We start from the raw sequence: 20338 nt of genomic DNA, 5'->3' as shown, positions 1-20338 counted from the left end.
CTGGAAGGTTCTCCCATCTCCACAGAGGAACTCTAGAGCTCTGTCAGAGTGACCATCAGGTTCTTGGTCACCTCCCTGACCAAGGCCCTTCTCCCCCGATTGCTCGGTATTTCAGTTTTTAATTTTTAATAAATTTGAAAACATTTCTAAAAACCTGTTTTCGCTTTGTCATTATGGGGTATTATGATAATTTTTATGTACTTAATCCATTTTAGAAGAAGGCTGTAACGTAACAAAATGTGTAAAAAGTCAAGGGGTCTGATTACTTTCCGAATGCACTGTATAATCAATTAAAAACATCATAGAGCTCTTTTGCTTGGTTATCAGCATTTCTTCATGACAGTGACAACTTCGATGTGTGACAAAAATATATCTCTGTTTATGGTGAATGGAAGGTCTACACATTGAAATAGAATGTTGACTTGAATGGGAATGTCTGCTCCAGTAATTTTATTTATATGGGCCTTCATAGGACTTGCTTTGGCTGGTTGCCCATATAAGAGAGGGAGATGTGTGAGATATTCGTGAGCAGGAAACAGTACAGAATTAAAAGATACAATCTTTCAAGTCCAGAAAATCCACGTCTCACAATACTGTATAATATACAAACTGACTCAACTCATATACATAAGAGAAGCTATCTTTGGCCTGGAAACTAAAGGAAATACTTGGAAACATAGCATCAACTCTTCTTATCAACTCGGACATCAGTGCTTTAAAGAAAAACATATATATATGCTTATATTAGACTTCAAAAACTAACTCGAACCAACCCTTTCTCAAAGCCCCAAATTAATACAATAAGGCTTTAATATGTATACAAATAAAATGTCACTACTATTAAAACAGAGCCCTGAGGGTTTATGTTGTCCTGTCTGATAATATTTGCGTCATTGCCACATCCTGTCCAAGGACATCTATCTCCTTGGGTGTATTCAGGGCGTGAGACACTCAGAACGTTGCAGATAGAAATTGAATGTTTAGAGCTAACGCATCATTTCTGTTCTACACAATATATTTCTATCTGAACATTCTGGAACATTACAGCCTCCTGAAAAGGCCCGTTCTTTCTTTAACAGTTCCATTCTGTTCATTTCCTTTGACAAGGAGTTACCTCCATAGATTGAATTGACAGGAAGTTACCTCCATAAGCTCCATAGGGACTAATTGAATTCTAATGCAAGTGTTGTATTCATTTGGCACCAAACGGAAGAAAACAGACAAACAGGAATGGAATCCTTGGGATTGTCCAATAAGAAACGCTAATTTCCAATTTCCGTTCCACTGAATTAGGGTCCTAATGAATCCGACCCTAGTGAGCGACACCAACCTCCACCTCAGATGTCTGTCTGTTAGTTTCCTCGATCCCCAGTCTCCCACCCACAAAAAAAAATCAGCCTCCTAAAAATCTGGAGAATATTTCTTTCTCTTCCACATATAGAAGATTGAAGGGCCCTTATTCCTGATTGGCTGTGGTGAAAGCCCCCAGCTCACTGGATCCTCCATTGACCCAATTCCCACACCCTGCGCTCTCATTGGTTCCTCTGTTTCTCAGTGGTTCTTTTCCACCCAATCCCAGCTCTCGTCACTGTCCTTCCTGTTCTTCTCGGCCTCGATGATCTCCTGGTAGCGCCGGCGGAAGAAACCCATCTGGGAGAGTGGGAAGGAGAAAAGGAGGAGAGGAGGAGAGAAGAAAAACACTTGTTAGCTCCGGGTCAGTGGTGCAGGGGTTAAGGAGGTGGACCTACGGCCAGATGTTTGAACTGTTAAGATTGACAGTCCATTACCTCTGCTCATATGGGCCTCAACGGTCAACAGTCGCTTAAATCTCAGGTGCAATGGTTAGGGAGTGAGATGAACCTTTGACTCCTGTCAGTTGTTCTTAGGGTCAGTGGCTTCATATTGTTTGAATTTATTATATAGGACAGTGAAAGACTGAGGGTTTGCTAGCAGTGGGTCAGATTCGAACTCTCACAACTGGTGCATGTATTCCTGAGGCAGCGGCTTAGACCACTAGACCACTCCAGGCGACACAGTCAGTTGTTCTGAGGGCCAATGGGAAGGAGCAGTGGTCAGTGAGGTGGAACTACGGCCAGATGTTTGACCTGTTAAGATTTACTAGTCTCTATTATACTGGTTGCTATGCTGTCTTGTTGTTGTCATTGTTGTGTGGTTGGTATGCTGTCTTGTTGTTGTCATTGTTGTGTGCTTGGTATGCTGTCTTGTTGTTGTCATTGTTGTGTGGTCACTATGCTGTCTTGTTGTTGTCATTGTTGTGTGGTTGCTATGCTGTCTTGTTGTTGTCATTGTTGTGTGCTTGGTATGCTGTCTTGTTGTTGTCATTGTTGTGTGGTTGCTATGCTGTCTTGTTGTTGTCATTGTTGTGTCGTTGCTATGCTGTCTTGTTGTTGTCATTGTTGTGTGGTTGTTATGCTGTTTTGTTGTTGTCATTGTTGTGTGGTTGCTATGCTGTCTTGTTGTTGTCATTGTTGTGTCGTTGCTATGCTGTCTTGTTGTTGTCATTGTTGTGTCGTTGCTATGCTGTCTTGTTGTTGTCATTGTTGTGTGGTTGCTATGCTGTCTTGTTGTTGTCATTGTTGTGTGCTTGGTATGATGTCTTGTTGTTGTCATTGTTGTGTGGTTGCTATGCTGTCTTGTTGTTGTCATTGTTGTGTGCTTGGTATGCTGTCTTGTTGTTGTCATTGTTGTGTGGTCACTATGCTGTCTTGTTGTTGTCATTGTTGTGTGGTTGCTATGCTGTCTTGTTGTTGTCATTGTTGTGTGCTTGGTATGCTTTATCTTGGCCAGGTCGCAGTTGTAAATGAGAACCTGTTCTCAACTGGCTTACCTGGTTAAATAAAGGTGAAATAAAAAAAAATAAAAAATAAAAAATGCTGTCTTGTTGTTGTCATTGTTGTGTCGTTGCTATGCTGTCTTGTTGTTGTCATTGTTGTGTGGTTGTTATGCTGTCTTGTTGTTGTCATTGTTGTGTGGTTGCTATGCTGTCTTGTTGTTGTCATTGTTGTGTGGTTGCTATGCTGTCTTGTTGTTGTCATTGTTGTGTGGTTGCTATGCTGTCTTGTTGTTGTCATGTTGTGTGGTTACTATGCTGTCTTGTTGTTGTCATTGTTGTGTGCTTGGTATGCTGTCTTGTTGTCATTGTTGTGTGGTTGCTATGCTGTCTTGTTGTTGTCATTGTTGTGTGGTTGGTATGCTGTCTTGTTGTTGTCATTGTTGGGTGGTTGCTATGCTTTCTTGTTGTTGTCATTGTTGGGTGGTTTGTATGCTGTCTTGTTGTCATTGTTGTGTGGTTGCTATGCTGTCTTGTTGTTGTCATTGTTGCTCAAAGCCCCTCAGGGATAAATCACGTTTATTTTTTATTTTTATTGAATGTAATTTAAAAAGGAATGGGAAGAATACACTGGCTACACATGGCCTCTGTTCATACTATGTGCCTCAGTGACCCATACTATGTGCCTCAGTGACCCAAGAATCTCATTAGCCTTTTCCAGAAACATTGACCAGTTGAAAAGCAAAAGGAAAGATGATACCACAATGGGACCACCAACACCACCACGAGCACCTGTGGTGTTTTGGAATACCTGCAGCACTCCTGCTACATATTTTACTTCAAAGAACACTGACCAGTCTTGAACTGGATTCTGCACTGCTTGACACTGAGTGTACAAAACATTAGGAACACCTTATCTTTCCATGACATAGACTGACCAGGTCAATCCAGGTGAAAGCTATGATCCCTTATTGATGTCACTTGTTAAATCCACTTCAAATCAGTGTAGATGAAGGGGAGGAGACAGGTTAAAGAATGATTTTTAAGCCTTGAGACAATTGAGACATGGATTGTGTATGTGTGCCATTCAGAGGGTGAATAGGCAAGACAAACTATTTAATGAAGTGCCTTTGAACGGGGTAGGTGCCAGGAGCACCGGTTTGAGTGTGTCAAGAATTGCAACGCTGCCAGGTTTTTCACGTGCAACAGTTTCCCATGTGTATCAAGAATGGTCCACCACCCAAAGGACATCCAGCCAACTTGCCATAACTGTGGGAAGCATTGGAGTCAACATGGGCCAGCATCCCTGTGGAACACTTTCAACACCTTGTAGAGTCCATGTCCCAACAAATGTTGGGTGTTCTGAGGACAAAAGGGGGTGTAACTCAATAGTAGGAAGGTGTTCCTAATGTTTTGTACACTCAGTGTATAGCTTCTATAAGGAAAATATACAAATTCAGTAAATGTCAGATAGATAGACAGATATAAAAAGTAGACAGATGAACAGATAGACACATCAACAGATCCATGGTGTGTATCTAAACATAGAGACAACGCTACTGTAGAAAAACAGTATGGGCCAGCTCAGCGAAAAGAAAACAATACAACGTTTCCCTTTCTCTCTCGCGGTGACTCATTTATCTCCATTTGACCGTTTATTGATTCAGACAGGCTGTGTCCCAAATGGCACCCTATTCCCTATATAGTGCACTACCTCTGGCCACAGCCCTCTGGGTCCTGCTAGAAAGTAGTGCACTATCCATGGAATAGGGTGCCATTTGGGACACATTCCTCTGCTTTTTCACAGCAACTTCCTCAAAGAGGAAATAGTGGACATGTGCAGCTCTTGTAAGTGGGGTTTATTTTGGCAGAGTGCAAGGACTTGGAGGAAGGGAGGGGAGGGCTGGTATATCCCAGGAGCAACATTCCAGGGTTTAGTCGTGCTATTCCCAGTGGGAAAACAGAAGGGGTCTGGTCTGTATAGAGAAGTAAAGGGGTCTGGTCTGTACAGAGAAGTAAAGGGGTCTGGTCTGTACAGAGAAGCAAAGGGGTCTGGTCTGTACAGAGAAGCAAAGGGGTCTGTTCTGTGTAAAGGGGTCTGGTCTGTACAGAGAAACAAAGGGTTCTGGTCTGTACAGAGAAGCAAAGGGGTCTGGTCTGTACAGAGAAGCAAAGGGGTCTGGTCTGTACAGAGAAGCAAAGGGGTCTGGTCTGTACAGAGAAGCAAAGGGGTCTGGTCTGTATAGAGAAGTAAAGGGGTCTGGTCTGTATAGAGAAGTAAAGGGGTCTGGTCTGTACAGAGAAGCAAAGGGATCTGGTCTGTACAGAGAAGCAAAGGGGTCTGGTCTGTACAGAGAAGCAAAGGGGTCTGGTCTGTACAGAGAAGCAAAGGGGTCTGGTCTGTATAGAGAAGTAAAGGGGTCTGGTCTGTATAGAGAAGTAAAGGGGTCTGGTCTGTACAGAGAAGCAAAGGGGTCTGGTCTGTACAGAGAAGTAAATGGGTCTGGTCTGTACAGAGAAGTAAAGGGGTCTGGTCTGTATAGAGAAGCAAAGGGGTCTGGTCTGTACAGAGAAGCAAAGGGGTCTGGTCTGTACAGAGAAGCAAAGGGGTCTGGTCTGTATAGAGAAGTAAAGGGGTCTGGTCTGTATAGAGAAGTAAAGGGGTCTGGTCTGTATAGAGAAGTAAAGGGGTCTGGTCTGTATAGAGAAGTAAAGGGGTCTGGTCTGTACAGAGAAGCAAAGGGGTCTGGTCTGTACAGAGAAGCAAAGGGGTCTGGTCTGTATAGAGAAGCAAAGGGATCTGGTCTGTATAGAGAAGCAAAGGGGTCTGGTCTGGACATCAGCTGGGGGCCATTTCCCCCCTGAGGTGTGTGTGGTATGGTGTGTGTGTGTGTGTGTGTGTGTGTGTGTGTGTGTGTGTGTGTGTGTGTGTGTGTGTGTGTGTGTGTGTGTGTGTGTGTGTGTGTGTGTGTGTGTGTGTGTGTGTGTGGGAATGCATGGTCAGTGTAAATTCTAGTGAGGTCCGTGTTGTTCCTTGTATGGTTGATAAAGACTATCCAAGAGCACCTCCCCTATAACTGACTGACTGCATGCCACTCTAATCCAAGAGAAGCAGCACTTCACAACTGGACCGTGTGTGAACCAATCCCTGGGACCTGGAAAATGTAGCACTGACAAAGGCTTGATGCCTGAAACGTGTCCATTGTGACTGCTGATTATAAATCAATGTCATATTTTATTTGCGAGTGCTGACAGTCTTTTTCCTAAGAAATGTAGCACTGCCACAGACTAAACAATAGGCGCAGAGATGCTCAATACAAATTGCCCAATGTTGCTAGATGTTTACGAGTTCATGTGTTAGCTTGGGGCCAACATGTTTCTCTGACAATACGCCAAACGTCATTAGCCAATCGTGGAGTCATTACACATTACCACGACACAACCTACCGCAATTAAATACATTGGCATTAAGTGGTGAGGAAAGATAGAGATAGTTATGAGAGGAGAAATGTACCAAATGAGTAAATTACATGGTACAGTCCTTAAGATTTGATTACTTTGTGTCACAATTTTCGAAAAGTGTGATATCCCTATTGGTGTACTGGATAAGGTGCTGTCCTGGGTACAGAGACCAGAGTTCGAGGCTATAGTCTATACGAAAAGACATTGGGTATGTGTTTACCAGTTAGAGTAGAGGTGTTCTAGGCTATAGTCTAATGACCAGTTAGAGGAGAGGTGTTCTAGGCTATAGTCTAATGACCAGTTAGAGGGGAGGTGTTCTAGGCTATAGTCTAATGACCAGTTAGAGAGGTGTTCTAGGCTATAGTCTAATGACCAGTTAGAGAGGTGTTCTAGGCTATAGTCTAATGACCAGTTAGAGGAGAGGTGTTCTAGGCTATAGTCTAATGACCAGTTAGAGAGGTGTTCTAGGCTATAGTCTAATGACCAGTTAGAGGAGAGGTGTTCTAGGCTATAGTCTACTGACCAGTTAGAGGGGAGGTGTTCTAGGCTATAGTCTAATGACCAGTTAGAGTAGAGGTGTTCTAGGCTATAGTCTAATGACCAGTTAGAGGGGAGGTGTTCTAGGCTATAGTCTAATGACCAGTTAGAGAGGTGTTCTAGGCTATAGTCTAATGACCAGTTAGAGGGGAGGTGTTCTAGGCTATAGTCTAATGACCAGTTAGAGGGGAGGTGTTCTAGGCTATAGTCTAATACCCAGTTAGAGGAGAGGTGTTCTAGGCTATAGTCTAATGACCAGTTAGAGGGGAGGTGTTCTAGGCTATAGTCTACTGACCAGTTAGAGGAGAGGTGTTCTAGGCTATAGTCTAATACCCAGTTAGAGAGGTGTTCTAGGCTATAGTCTACCGACCAGTTAGAGGAGAGGTGTTCTAGGCTATAGTCTAATGACCAGTTAGAGAGGTGTTCTAGGCTATAGTCTAATGACCAGTTAGAGAGGTGTTCTAGGCTATAGTCTAATGACCAGTTAGAGGAGAGGTGTTCTAGGCTATAGTCTAATGACCAGTTAGAGAGGTGTTCTAGGCTATAGTCTAATACCCAGTTAGAGGAGAGGTGTTCTAGGCTATAGTCTAATGACCAGTTAGAGCGGAGGTGTTCTAGGCTATAGTCTACTGACCAGTTAGAGGAGAGGTGTTCTAGGCTATAGTCTAATACCCAGTTAGAGAGGTGTTCTAGGCTATAGTCTACCGACCAGTTAGAGGAGAGGTGTTCTAGGCTATAGTCTACTGACCAGTTAGAGGGGAGGTGTTCTAGGCTATAGTCTAATGACCAGTTAGAGGGGAGGTGTTCTAGGCTATAGTCTAATACCCAGTTAGAGAGGTGTTCGAGGCTATAGTCTAATGACCAGTTAGAGGGGAGGTGTTCTAGGCTATAGTCTAATGACCAGTTAGAGGGGAGGTGTTCTAGGCTATAGTCTAATGACCAGTTAGAGGGGAGGTGTTCTAGGCTATAGTCTACTGACCAGTTAGAGTAGAGGTGTTCTAGGCTATAGTCTACTGACCAGTTAGAGGGGAGGTGTTCTAGGCTATAGTCTAATGACCAGTTAGAGGGGAGGTGTTCTAGGCTATAGTCTAATACCCAGTTAGAGGAGAGGTGTTCTAGGCTATAGTCTAATGACCAGTTAGAGGGGAGGTGTTCTAGGCTATAGTCTACTGACCAGTTAGAGGAGAGGTGTTCTAGGCTATAGTCTAATGACCAGTTAGAGAGGTGTTCTAGGCTATAGTCTAATGACCAGTTAGAGGAGAGGTGTTCTAGGCTATAGTCTAATACCCAGTTAGAGGAGAGGTGTTCTAGGCTATAGTCTAATGACCAGTTAGAGCGGAGGTGTTCTAGGCTATAGTCTACTGACCAGTTAGAGGAGAGGTGTTCTAGGCTATAGTCTAATACCCAGTTAGAGAGGTGTTCTAGGCTATAGTCTACCGACCAGTTAGAGGAGAGGTGTTCTAGGCTATAGTCTACTGACCAGTTAGAGGGGAGGTGTTCTAGGCTATAGTCTAATGACCAGTTAGAGGGGAGGTGTTCTAGGCTATAGTCTAATACCCAGTTAGAGAGGTGTTCGAGGCTATAGTCTAATGACCAGTTAGAGGGGAGGTGTTCTAGGCTATAGTCTAATGACCAGTTAGAGGGGAGGTGTTCTAGGCTATAGTCTAATGACCAGTTAGAGGGGAGGTGTTCTAGGCTATAGTCTACTGACCAGTTAGAGTAGAGGTGTTCTAGGCTATAGTCTACTGACCAGTTAGAGGGGAGGTGTTCTAGGCTATAGTCTAATGACCAGTTAGAGGGGAGGTGTTCTAGGCTATAGTCTAATGACCAGTTAGAGGAGAGGTGTTCTAGGCGATAGTCTAATGACCAGTTAGAGGAGAGGTGTTCTAGGCTATAGTCTACTGACCAGTTAGAGGGGAGGTGTTCTAGGCTATAGTCTACTGACCAGTTAGAGTAGAGGTGTTCTAGGCTATAGTCTACTGACCAGTTAGAGGAGAGGTGTTCTAGGCTATAGTCTAATGACCAGTTAGAGGGGAGGTGTTCTAGGCTATAATCTAATGACCAGTTAGAGTAGAGGTGTTCTAGGCTATAGTCTACTGACCAGTTAGAGGAGAGGTGTTCTAGGCTATAGTCTAATGACCAGTTAGAGGAGAGGTGTTCTAGGCTATAGTCTAATACCCAGTTAGAGGAGAGGTGTTCTAGGCTATAGTCTAATGACCAGTTAGAGGGGAGGTGTTCTAGGCTATAGTCTACTGACCAGTTAGAGGAGAGGTGTTCTAGGCTATAGTCTAATACCCAGTTAGAGAGGTGTTCTAGGCTATAGTCTACCGACCAGTTAGAGGAGAGGTGTTCTAGGCTATAGTCTAATGACCAGTTAGAGAGGTGTTCTAGGCTATAGTCTAATGACCAGTTAGAGAGGTGTTCTAGGCTATAGTCTAATGACCAGTTAGAGGAGAGGTGATCTAGGCTATAGTCTAATGACCAGTTAGAGAGGTGTTCTAGGCTATAGTCTAATACCCAGTTAGAGGAGAGGTGTTCTAGGCTATAGTCTAATGACCAGTTAGAGTGGAGGTGTTCTAGGCTATAGTCTACTGACCAGTTAGAAGAGAGGTGTTCTAGGCTATAGTCTAATACCCAGTTAGAGAGGTGTTCTAGGCTATAGTCTAATACCCAGTTAGAGAGGTGTTCTAGGCTATAGTCTAATGACCAGTTAGAGAAGAGTTGTTCTAGGCTATAGTCTAATGACCAGAGAGGAGAGGTGTTCTAGGCTATAGTCTACTGACCAGTTAGAGGGGAGGTGTTCTAGGCTATAGTCTAATGACCAGTTAGAGGAGAGGTGTTATAGGCTATAGTCTAATGACCAGTTAGAGGCGAGGTGTTCTAGGCTATAGTCTAATGACCAGTTAGAGGAGATGTGTTCTAGGCTATAGTCTAATGACCAGTTAGAGGGGAGGTGTTCTAGGCTATAGTCTACTGACCAGTTAGATGAGAGGTGTTCTAGGCTATAGTCTAATGACCAGTTAGAACGGAGGTGTTCTAGGCTATAGTCTAATGACCAGTTAGAGGAGAGGTGTTCTAGGCTATAGTCTACTGACCAGTTAGAGGGGAGGTGTTCTAGGCTATAGTCTAATGACCAGTTAGAGGGGAGGTGTTCTAGGCTATAGTCTAATGACCAGATAGAGGAGAGGTGTTCTAGGCTATAGTCTAATGACAAGTTAGAGGAGAGGTGTTCTAGGCTATAGTCTAATGACCAGTTAGAGGGGAAGTGTTCTAGGCTATAGTCTAATGACCAGTTAGAGGGGAAGTGTTCTAGGCTATAGTCTAATGACCAGTTAGAGTAGAGGTGTTCTAGGCTATAGTCTAATGACCAGTTAGAGGGGAGGTGTTCTAGGCTATAGTCTAATGACCAGTTAGAGGAGAGGTGTTCTAGGCTATAGTCTACTGACCAGTTAGAGTAGAGGTGTTCTAGGCTATAATCTAATGACCAGTTAGAGTAGAGGTGTTCTAGGCTATAGTCTAATGACCAGTTAGAGGGGAGGTGTTCTAGGCTATAGTCTAATGACCAGTTAGAGTAGAGGTGTTTTAGGCTATAATCTAATGACCAGTTAGAGTAGAGGTGTTCTAGGCTATAGTCTAATGACCAGTTAGAGGGGAGGTGTTCTAGGCTATAGTCTAATGACCAGTTAGAGGGGAGGTGTTCTAGGCTATAGTCTAATGACCAGTTAGAGGGGAGGTGTTCTAGGCTATAGTCTACTGACCAGTTAGAGTAGAGGTGTTCTAGGCTATAGTCTACTGACCAGTTAGAGGGGAGGTGTTCTAGGCTATAGTCTAATGACCAGTTAGAGGGGAGGTGTTCTAGGCTATAGTCTAATACCCAGTTAGAGGAGAGGTGTTCTAGGCTATAGTCTAATGACCAGTTAGAGGGGAGGTGTTCTAGGCTATAGTCTACTGACCAGTTAGAGGAGAGGTGTCCTAGGCTATAGTCTAATACCCAGTTAGAGAGGTGTTCTAGGCTATAGTCTACCGACCAGTTAGAGGAGAGGTGTTCTAGGCTATAGTCTAATGACCAGTTAGAGAGGTGTTCTAGGCTATAGTCTAATGACCAGTTAGAGAGGTGTTCTAGGCTATAGTCTAATGACCAGTTAGAGGAGAGGTGATCTAGGCTATAGTCTAATGACCAGTTAGAGAGGTGTTCTAGGCTATAGTCTAATACCCAGTTAGAGGAGAGGTGTTCTAGGCTATAGTCTAATGACCAGTTAGAGTGGAGGTGTTCTAGGCTATAGTCTACTGACCAGTTAGAGGAGAGGTGTTCTAGGCTATAGTCTAATACCCAGTTAGAGAGGTGTTCTAGGCTATAGTCTACCGACCAGTTAGAGGAGAGGTGTTCTAGGCTATAGTCTACTGACCAGTTAGAGGGAGGTGTTCTAGGCTATAGTCTAATGACCAGTTAGAGGGGAGGTGTTCTAGGCTATAGTCTAATACCCAGTTAGAGAGGTGTTCGAGGCTATAGTCTAATGACCAGTTAGAGGGGAGGTGTTCTAGGCTATAGTCTAATGACCAGTTAGAGGGGAGGTGTTCTAGGCTATAGTCTAATGACCAGTTAGAGGGGAGGTGTTCTAGGCTATAGTCTACTGACCAGTTAGAGTAGAGGTGTTCTAGGCTATAGTCTACTGACCAGTTAGAGGGGAGGTGTTCTAGGCTATAGTCTAATGACCAGTTAGAGGGGAGGTGTTCTAGGCTATAGTCTAATGACCAGTTAGAGGAGAGGTGTTCTAGGCGATAGTCTAATGACCAGTTAGAGGAGAGGTGTTCTAGGCTATAGTCTACTGACCAGTTAGAGGGGAGGTGTTCTAGGCTATAGTCTACTGACCAGTTAGAGTAGAGGTGTTCTAGGCTATAGTCTACTGACCAGTTAGAGGAGAGGTGTTCTAGGCTATAGTCTAATGACCAGTTAGAGGGGAGGTGTTCTAGGCTATAATCTAATGACCAGTTAGAGTAGAGGTGTTCTAGGCTATAGTCTACTGACCAGTTATAGGAGAGGTGTTCTAGGCTATAGTCTAATGACCAGTTAGAGGAGAGGTGTTCTAGGCTATAGTCTAATACCCAGTTAGAGAGGTGTTCTAGGCTATAGTCTACCGACCAGTTAGAGGGGAGGTGTTCTAGGCTATAGTCTACTGACCAGTTAGATGAGAGGTGTTCTAGGCTATAGTCTACTGACCAGTTAGAGGAGAGGTGTTCTAGGCTATAGTCTAATGACCAGTTAGAGGAGAGGTGTTCTAGGCTATAGTCTACTGACCAGTTAGAGGGGAGGTGTTCTAGGCTATAGTCTACTGACCAGTTAGAGTAGAGGTGTTCTAGGCTATAGTCTACTGACCAGTTAGAGGAGAGGTGTTCTAGGCTATAGTCTAATGACCAGTTAGAGGAGAGGTGTTCTAGGCTATAGTATAATACCCAGTTAGAGAGGTGTTCTAGGCTATAGTCTAATGACCAGTTAGAGGAGAGGTGTTCTAGGCTATAGTCTACCGACCAGTTAGAGGGGAGGTGTTCTAGGCTGTAGTCTAATGACCAGTTAGAGAGGTGTTCTAGGCTATAGTCTACTGACCAGTTAGAGGGGAGGTGTTCTAGGCTATAGTCTAATGACCAGTTAGAGAGGTGTTCTAGGCTATAGTCTACTGACCAGTTAGATGAGAGGTGATCTAGGCTATAGTCTACTGACCAGTTAGAGGAGAGGTGTTCTAGGCTATAGTCTACTGACCAGTTAGAGGAGAGGTGTTCTAGGCTATAGTCTAATGACCAGTTAGAGAGGTGTTCTAGGCTATAGTCTACTGACCAGTTAGAGGGGAGGTGTTCTAGGCTATAGTCTAATGACCAGTTAGAGGAGAGGTGTTCTATGCTATAGTCTAATGACCAGTTAGAGAGGTGTTCTAGGCTATAGTCTAATACCCAGTTAGAGAGCTGTTCTAGGCTATAGTCTACTGACCAGTTAGATGAGAGGTGTTCTAGGCTATAGTCTAATGACCAGTTAGAGGAGAGGTGTTCTAGGCTATAGTTTAACGACCAGTTAGAGGAGAGGTGTTCTAGGCTATAGTCTACTGACCAGTTAGAGGGGAGGTGTTCTAGGCTATAGTCTAATGACCAGTTAGATGAGAGGTGTTCTAGGCTATAGTCTAATGACCAGTTAGAGGAGAGGTGTTCTAGGCTATAGTCTACTGACCAGTTAGAGGGGAGGTGTTCTAGGCTATAGTCTAATGACCAGTTAGATGAGAGGTGTTCTAGGCTATAGTCTAATGACCAGTTAGAGGGGAGGTGTTCTAGGCTATAGTCTAATGACCAGTTAGAGGAGAGGTGTTCTAGGCTATAGTCTACTGACCAGTTAGAGGGGAGGTGTTCTAGGCTATAGTCTAATGACCAGTTAGAGGGGAGGTGTTCTAGGCTATAGTCTAATGACCAGATAGAGGAGAGGTGTTCTAGGCTATAGTCTAATGACCAGTTAGAGGAGAGGTGTTCTAGGCTATAGTCTAATGACCAGTTAGAGTAGAGGTGTTCTAGGCTATAATCTAATGACCAGTTAGAGTAGAGGTGTTCTAGGCTATAGTCTAATGACCAGTTAGAGGGGAGGTGTTCTAGGCTATAGTATAATGACCAGTTAGAGTAGAGGTGTTCTAGGCTATAATCTAATGACCAGTTAGAGTAGAGGTGTTCTAGGCTATAGTCTAATGACCAGTTAGAGGGGAGGTGTTCTAGGCTATAATCTAATGACCAGTTAGAGTAGAGGTGTTCTAGGCTATAGTCTAATGACCAGTTAGAGGGGAGGTGTTCTAGGCTATAGTCTAATACCCAGTTAGAGAGGTGTTCTAGGCTATAGTCTAATACCCAGTTAGAGAGGTGTTCTAGGCTATAGTCTAATGACCAGTTAGAGAAGAGTTGTTCTAGGCTATAGTCTAATGACCAGAGAGGAGAGGTGTTCTAGGCTATAGTCTACTGACCAGTTAGAGGGGAGGTGTTCTAGGCTATAGTCTAATGACCAGTTAGAGGAGAGGTGTTATAGGCTATAGTCTAATGACCAGTTAGAGGAGAGGTGTTCTAGGCTATAGTCTAATGACCAGTTAGAGGAGATGTGTTCTAGGCTATAGTCTAATGACCAGTTAGAGGGGAGGTGTTCTAGGCTATAGTCTACTGACCAGTTAGATGAGAGGTGTTCTAGGCTATAGTCTAATGACCAGTTAGAACGGAGGTGTTCTAGGCTATAGTCTAATGACCAGTTAGAGGAGAGGTGTTCTAGGCTATAGTCTACTGACCAGTTAGAGGGGGAGGTGTTCTAGGCTATAGTCTAATGACCAGTTAGAGGGGAGGTGTTCTAGGCTATAGTCTAATGACCAGATAGAGGAGAGGTGTTCTAGGCTATAGTCTAATGACAAGTTAGAGGAGAGGTGTTCTAGGCTATAGTCTAATGACCAGTTAGAGGGGAAGTGTTCTAGGCTATAGTCTAATGACCAGTTAGAGGGGAAGTGTTCTAGGCTATAGTCTAATGACCAGTTAGAGTAGAGGTGTTCTAGGCTATAGTCTAATGACCAGTTAGAGGGGAGGTGTTCTAGGCTATAGTCTAATGACCAGTTAGAGGAGAGGTGTTCTAGGCTATAGTCTACTGACCAGTTAGAGTAGAGGTGTTCTAGGCTATAATCTAATGACCAGTTAGAGTAGAGGTGTTCTAGGCTATAGTCTAATGACCAGTTAGAGGGAGGTGTTCTAGGCTATAGTCTAATGACCAGTTAGAGTAGAGGTGTTCTAGGCTATAATCTAATGACCAGTTCGAGTAGAGGTGTTTTAGGCTATAGTCTAATGACCAGTTAGAGGGGAGGTGTTCTAGGCTATAATCTAATGACCAGTTAGAGTAGAGGTGTTCTAGGCTATAGTCTAATGACCAGTTAGAGGGGAGGTGTTCTAGGCTATAGTCTAATACCCAGTTAGAGAGGTGTTCTAGGCTATAGTCTAATACCCAGTTAGAGAGGTGTTCTAGGCTATAGTCTAATGACCAGTTAGAGAGGTGTTCTAGGCTATATTCTAATACCCAGTTAGAGAGGTGTTCTAGGCTATAGTCTAATACCCAGTTAGAGAGGTGTTCTAGCTATAGTCTACTGACCAGTTAGATGAGAGTTGTTCTAGGCTATAGTCTACTGACCAGTTAGAGGAGAGGTGTTCTAGGCTATAGTCTACTGACCAGTTAGAGGGGAGGTGTTCTAGGCTATAGTCTACTGACCAGTTAGAGATGTGTTCTAGGCTATAGTCTACTGACCAGTTAGAGGAGAGGTGTTCTAGGCTATAGTCTAATGACCGGTTAGAGGGGAGGTGTTCTAGGCTATAGTCTAATGACCCATTAGAGTAGAGGTGTTCTAGGCTATAGTCTAATGACCAGTTAGAGGGGAGGTGTTCTAGGCTATAATCTACTGACCAGTTAGAGGGGAGGTGTTCTAGGCTATAGTCTAATACCCTTTTAGAGAGGTGTTCTAGGCTATAGTCTATTGACCAGTTAGAGTGGAGGTGTTCTAGGCTATAATCTAATGACCAGTTAGAGTAGAGGTGTTCTAGGCTATAGTCTAATGACCGGTTAGAGGGGAGGTGTTCTAGGCTATAATCTAATGACCAGTTAGAGTAGAGGTGTTCTAGGCTATAGTCTAATGACCAGTTAGAGGGGAGGTGTTCTAGGCTATAGTCTAATACCCAGTTAGAGAGGTGTTCTAGGCTATAGTCTAATACCCAGTTAGAGAGGTGTTCTAGGCTATAGTCTAATGACCAGTTAGAGAAGAGTTGTTCTAGGCTATAGTCTAATGACCAGAGAGGAGAGGTGTTCTAGGCTATAGTCTACTGACCAGTTAGAGGGGGAGGTGTTCTAGGCTATAGTCTAATGACCAGTTAGAGGAGAGGTGTTATAGGCTATAGTCTAATGACCAGTTAGAGGCGAGGTGTTCTAGGCTATAGTCTAATGACCAGTTAGAGGAGATGTGTTCTAGGCTATAGTCTAATGACCAGTTAGAGGGGAGGTGTTCTAGGCTATAGTCTACTGACCAGTTAGATGAGAGGTGTTCTAGGCTATAGTCTAATGACCAGTTAGAGCGGAGGTGTTCTAGGCTATAGTCTAATGACCAGTTAGAGGAGAGGTGTTCTAGGCTATAGTCTACTGACCAGTTAGAGGGGAGGTGTTCTAGGCTATAGTCTAATGACCAGTTAGAGGGGAGGTGTTCTAGGCTATAGTCTAATGACCAGATAGAGGAGAGGTGTTCTAGGCTATAGTCTAATGACAAGTTAGAGGAGAGGTGTTCTAGGCTATAGTCTAATGACCAGTTAGAGGGGAAGTGTTCTAGGCTATAGTCTAATGACCAGTTAGAGGGGAAGTGTTCTAGGCTATAGTCTAATGACCAGTTAGAGTAGAGGTGTTCTAGGCTATAGTCTAATGACCAGTTAGAGGGGAGGTGTTCTAGGCTATAGTATAATGACCAGTTAGAGGAGAGGTGTTCTAGGCTATAGTCTACTGACCAGTTAGAGTAGAGGTGTTCTAGGCTATAATCTAATGACCAGTTAGAGTAGAGGTGTTCTAGGCTATAGTCTAATGACCAGTTAGAGGGGAGGTGTTCTAGGCTATAGTCTAATACCCAGTTAGAGGAGAGGTGTTCTAGGCTATAGTCTAATGACCAGTTAGAGGGGAGGTGTTCTAGGCTATAGTCTACTGACCAGTTAGAGGAGAGGTGTCCTAGGCTATAGTCTAATACCCAGTTAGAGAGGTGTTCTAGGCTATAGTCTACCGACCAGTTAGAGGAGAGGTGTTCTAGGCTATAGTCTAATGACCAGTTAGAGAGGTGTTCTAGGCTATAGTCTAATGACCAGTTAGAGAGGTGTTCTAGGCTATAGTCTAATGACCAGTTAGAGGAGAGGTGATCTAGGCTATAGTCTAATGACCAGTTAGAGAGGTGTTCTAGGCTATAGTCTAATACCCAGTTAGAGGAGAGGTGTTCTAGGCTATAGTCTAATGACCAGTTAGAGTGGAGGTGTTCTAGGCTATAGTCTACTGACCAGTTAGAGGAGAGGTGTTCTAGGCTATAGTCTAATACCCAGTTAGAGAGGTGTTCTAGGCTATAGTCTACCGACCAGTTAGAGGAGAGGTGTTCTAGGCTATAGTCTACTGACCAGTTAGAGGGGAGGTGTTCTAGGCTATAGTCTAATGACCAGTTAGAGGGGGAGGTGTTCTAGGCTATAGTCTAATACCCAGTTAGAGAGGTGTTCGAGGCTATAGTCTAATGACCAGTTAGAGGGGGAGGTGTTCTAGGCTATAGTCTAATGACCAGTTAGAGGGGGAGGTGTTCTAGGCTATAGTCTAATGACCAGTTAGAGGGGAGGTGTTCTAGGCTATAGTCTACTGACCAGTTAGAGTAGAGGTGTTCTAGGCTATAGTCTACTGACCAGTTAGAGGGGAGGTGTTCTAGGCTATAGTCTAATGACCAGTTAGAGGGGAGGTGTTCTAGGCTATAGTCTAATGACCAGTTAGAGGAGAGGTGTTCTAGGCGATAGTCTAATGACCAGTTAGAGGAGAGGTGTTCTAGGCTATAGTCTACTGACCAGTTAGAGGGGAGGTGTTCTAGGCTATAGTCTACTGACCAGTTAGAGTAGAGGTGTTCTAGGCTATAGTCTACTGACCAGTTAGAGGAGAGGTGTTCTAGGCTATAGTCTAATGACCAGTTAGAGGGGAGGTGTTCTAGGCTATAATCTAATGACCAGTTAGAGTAGAGGTGTTCTAGGCTATAGTCTACTGACCAGTTATAGGAGAGGTGTTCTAGGCTATAGTCTAATGACCAGTTAGAGGAGAGGTGTTCTAGGCTATAGTCTAATACCCAGTTAGAGAGGTGTTCTAGGCTATAGTCTACCGACCAGTTAGAGGGGAGGTGTTCTAGGCTATAGTCTACTGACCAGTTAGATGAGAGGTGTTCTAGGCTATAGTCTACTGACCAGTTAGAGGAGAGGTGTTCTAGGCTATAGTCTAATGACCAGTTAGAGGAGAGGTGTTCTAGGCTATAGTCTACTGACCAGTTAGAGGGGAGGTGTTCTAGGCTATAGTCTACTGACCAGTTAGAGTAGAGGTGTTCTAGGCTATAGTCTACTGACCAGTTAGAGGAGAGGTGTTCTAGGCTATAGTCTAATGACCAGTTAGAGGAGAGGTGTTCTAGGCTATAGTATAATACCCAGTTAGAGAGGTGTTCTAGGCTATAGTCTAATGACCAGTTAGAGGAGAGGTGTTCTAGGCTATAGTCTACCGACCAGTTAGAGGGGAGGTGTTCTAGGCTGTAGTCTAATGACCAGTTAGAGAGGTGTTCTAGGCTATAGTCTACTGACCAGTTAGAGGGGAGGTGTTCTAGGCTATAGTCTAATGACCAGTTAGAGAGGTGTTCTAGGCTATAGTCTACTGACCAGTTAGATGAGAGGTGATCTAGGCTATAGTCTACTGACCAGTTAGAGGAGAGGTGTTCTAGGCTATAGTCTACTGACCAGTTAGAGGAGAGGTGTTCTAGGCTATAGTCTAATGACCAGTTAGAGAGGTGTTCTAGGCTATAGTCTACTGACCAGTTAGAGGGGAGGTGTTCTAGGCTATAGTCTAATGACCAGTTAGAGGAGAGGTGTTCTATGCTATAGTCTAATGACCAGTTAGAGAGGTGTTCTAGGCTATAGTCTAATACCCAGTTAGAGAGCTGTTCTAGGCTATAGTCTACTGACCAGTTAGATGAGAGGTGTTCTAGGCTATAGTCTAATGACCAGTTAGAGGAGAGGTGTTCTAGGCTATAGTTTAACGACCAGTTAGAGGAGAGGTGTTCTAGGCTATAGTCTACTGACCAGTTAGAGGGGAGGTGTTCTAGGCTATAGTCTAATGACCAGTTAGATGAGAGGTGTTCTAGGCTATAGTCTAATGACCAGTTAGAGGAGAGGTGTTCTAGGCTATAGTCTACTGACCAGTTAGAGGGGAGGTGTTCTAGGCTATAGTCTAATGACCAGTTAGATGAGAGGTGTTCTAGGCTATAGTCTAATGACCAGTTAGAGGGGAGGTGTTCTAGGCTATAGTCTAATGACCAGTTAGAGGAGAGGTGTTCTAGGCTATAGTCTACTGACCAGTTAGAGGGGAGGTGTTCTAGGCTATAGTCTAATGACCAGTTAGAGGGGAGGTGTTCTAGGCTATAGTCTAATGACCAGATAGAGGAGAGGTGTTCTAGGCTATAGTCTAATGACCAGTTAGAGGAGAGGTGTTCTAGGCTATAGTCTAATGACCAGTTAGAGTAGAGGTGTTCTAGGCTATAATCTAATGACCAGTTAGAGTAGAGGTGTTCTAGGCTATAGTCTAATGACCAGTTAGAGGGGAGGTGTTCTAGGCTATAGTATAATGACCAGTTAGAGTAGAGGTGTTCTAGGCTATAATCTAATGACCAGTTAGAGTAGAGGTGTTCTAGGCTATAGTCTAATGACCAGTTAGAGGGGAGGTGTTCTAGGCTATAATCTAATGACCAGTTAGAGTAGAGGTGTTCTAGGCTATAGTCTAATGACCAGTTAGAGGGGAGGTGTTCTAGGCTATAGTCTAATACCCAGTTAGAGAGGTGTTCTAGGCTATAGTCTAATACCCAGTTAGAGAGGTGTTCTAGGCTATAGTCTAATGACCAGTTAGAGAAGAGTTGTTCTAGGCTATAGTCTAATGACCAGAGAGGAGAGGTGTTCTAGGCTATAGTCTACTGACCAGTTAGAGGGGAGGTGTTCTAGGCTATAGTCTAATGACCAGTTAGAGGAGAGGTGTTATAGGCTATAGTCTAATGACCAGTTAGAGGAGAGGTGTTCTAGGCTATAGTCTAATGACCAGTTAGAGGAGATGTGTTCTAGGCTATAGTCTAATGACCAGTTAGAGGGGAGGTGTTCTAGGCTATAGTCTACTGACCAGTTAGATGAGAGGTGTTCTAGGCTATAGTCTAATGACCAGTTAGAACGGAGGTGTTCTAGGCTATAGTCTAATGACCAGTTAGAGGAGAGGTGTTCTAGGCTATAGTCTACTGACCAGTTAGAGGGGAGGTGTTCTAGGCTATAGTCTAATGACCAGTTAGAGGGGGAGGTGTTCTAGGCTATAGTCTAATGACCAGATAGAGGAGAGGTGTTCTAGGCTATAGTCTAATGACAAGTTAGAGGAGAGGTGTTCTAGGCTATAGTCTAATGACCAGTTAGAGGGGAAGTGTTCTAGGCTATAGTCTAATGACCAGTTAGAGGGGAAGTGTTCTAGGCTATAGTCTAATGACCAGTTAGAGTAGAGGTGTTCTAGGCTATAGTCTAATGACCAGTTAGAGGGGAGGTGTTCTAGGCTATAGTCTAATGACCAGTTAGAGGAGAGGTGTTCTAGGCTATAGTCTACTGACCAGTTAGAGTAGAGGTGTTCTAGGCTATAATCTAATGACCAGTTAGAGTAGAGGTGTTCTAGGCTATAGTCTAATGACCAGTTAGAGGGGAGGTGTTCTAGGCTATAGTCTAATGACCAGT

At 43.9% G+C, this 20338-nt stretch overlaps 1 protein-coding gene across 1 annotated transcript in view; it reads right to left on the bottom strand.

Annotated features, from left to right (window-relative positions):
- Positions 1 to 221: 221 nt before the first annotated feature.
- The window catches only part of LOC121578210 (integrin alpha-9-like), a 224420-nt gene continuing 204303 nt past the window's right edge, over positions 222 to 20338 (bottom strand). The window contains exon 28 of the mRNA XM_041892414.1: positions 222 to 1650. Coding sequence (XP_041748348.1) covers positions 1552 to 1650 — 99 coding nt within the window. The 3' untranslated portion in view covers positions 222 to 1551. The remainder of the gene's footprint in view (positions 1651 to 20338) is intronic.

Source organism: Coregonus clupeaformis, chromosome 1, assembly GCF_020615455.1.
Source record: "Coregonus clupeaformis isolate EN_2021a chromosome 1, ASM2061545v1, whole genome shotgun sequence".
Taxonomy (NCBI): domain Eukaryota; kingdom Metazoa; phylum Chordata; class Actinopteri; order Salmoniformes; family Salmonidae; genus Coregonus; species Coregonus clupeaformis.
This window is presented reverse-complemented; position numbering and strand designations above follow the sequence as displayed.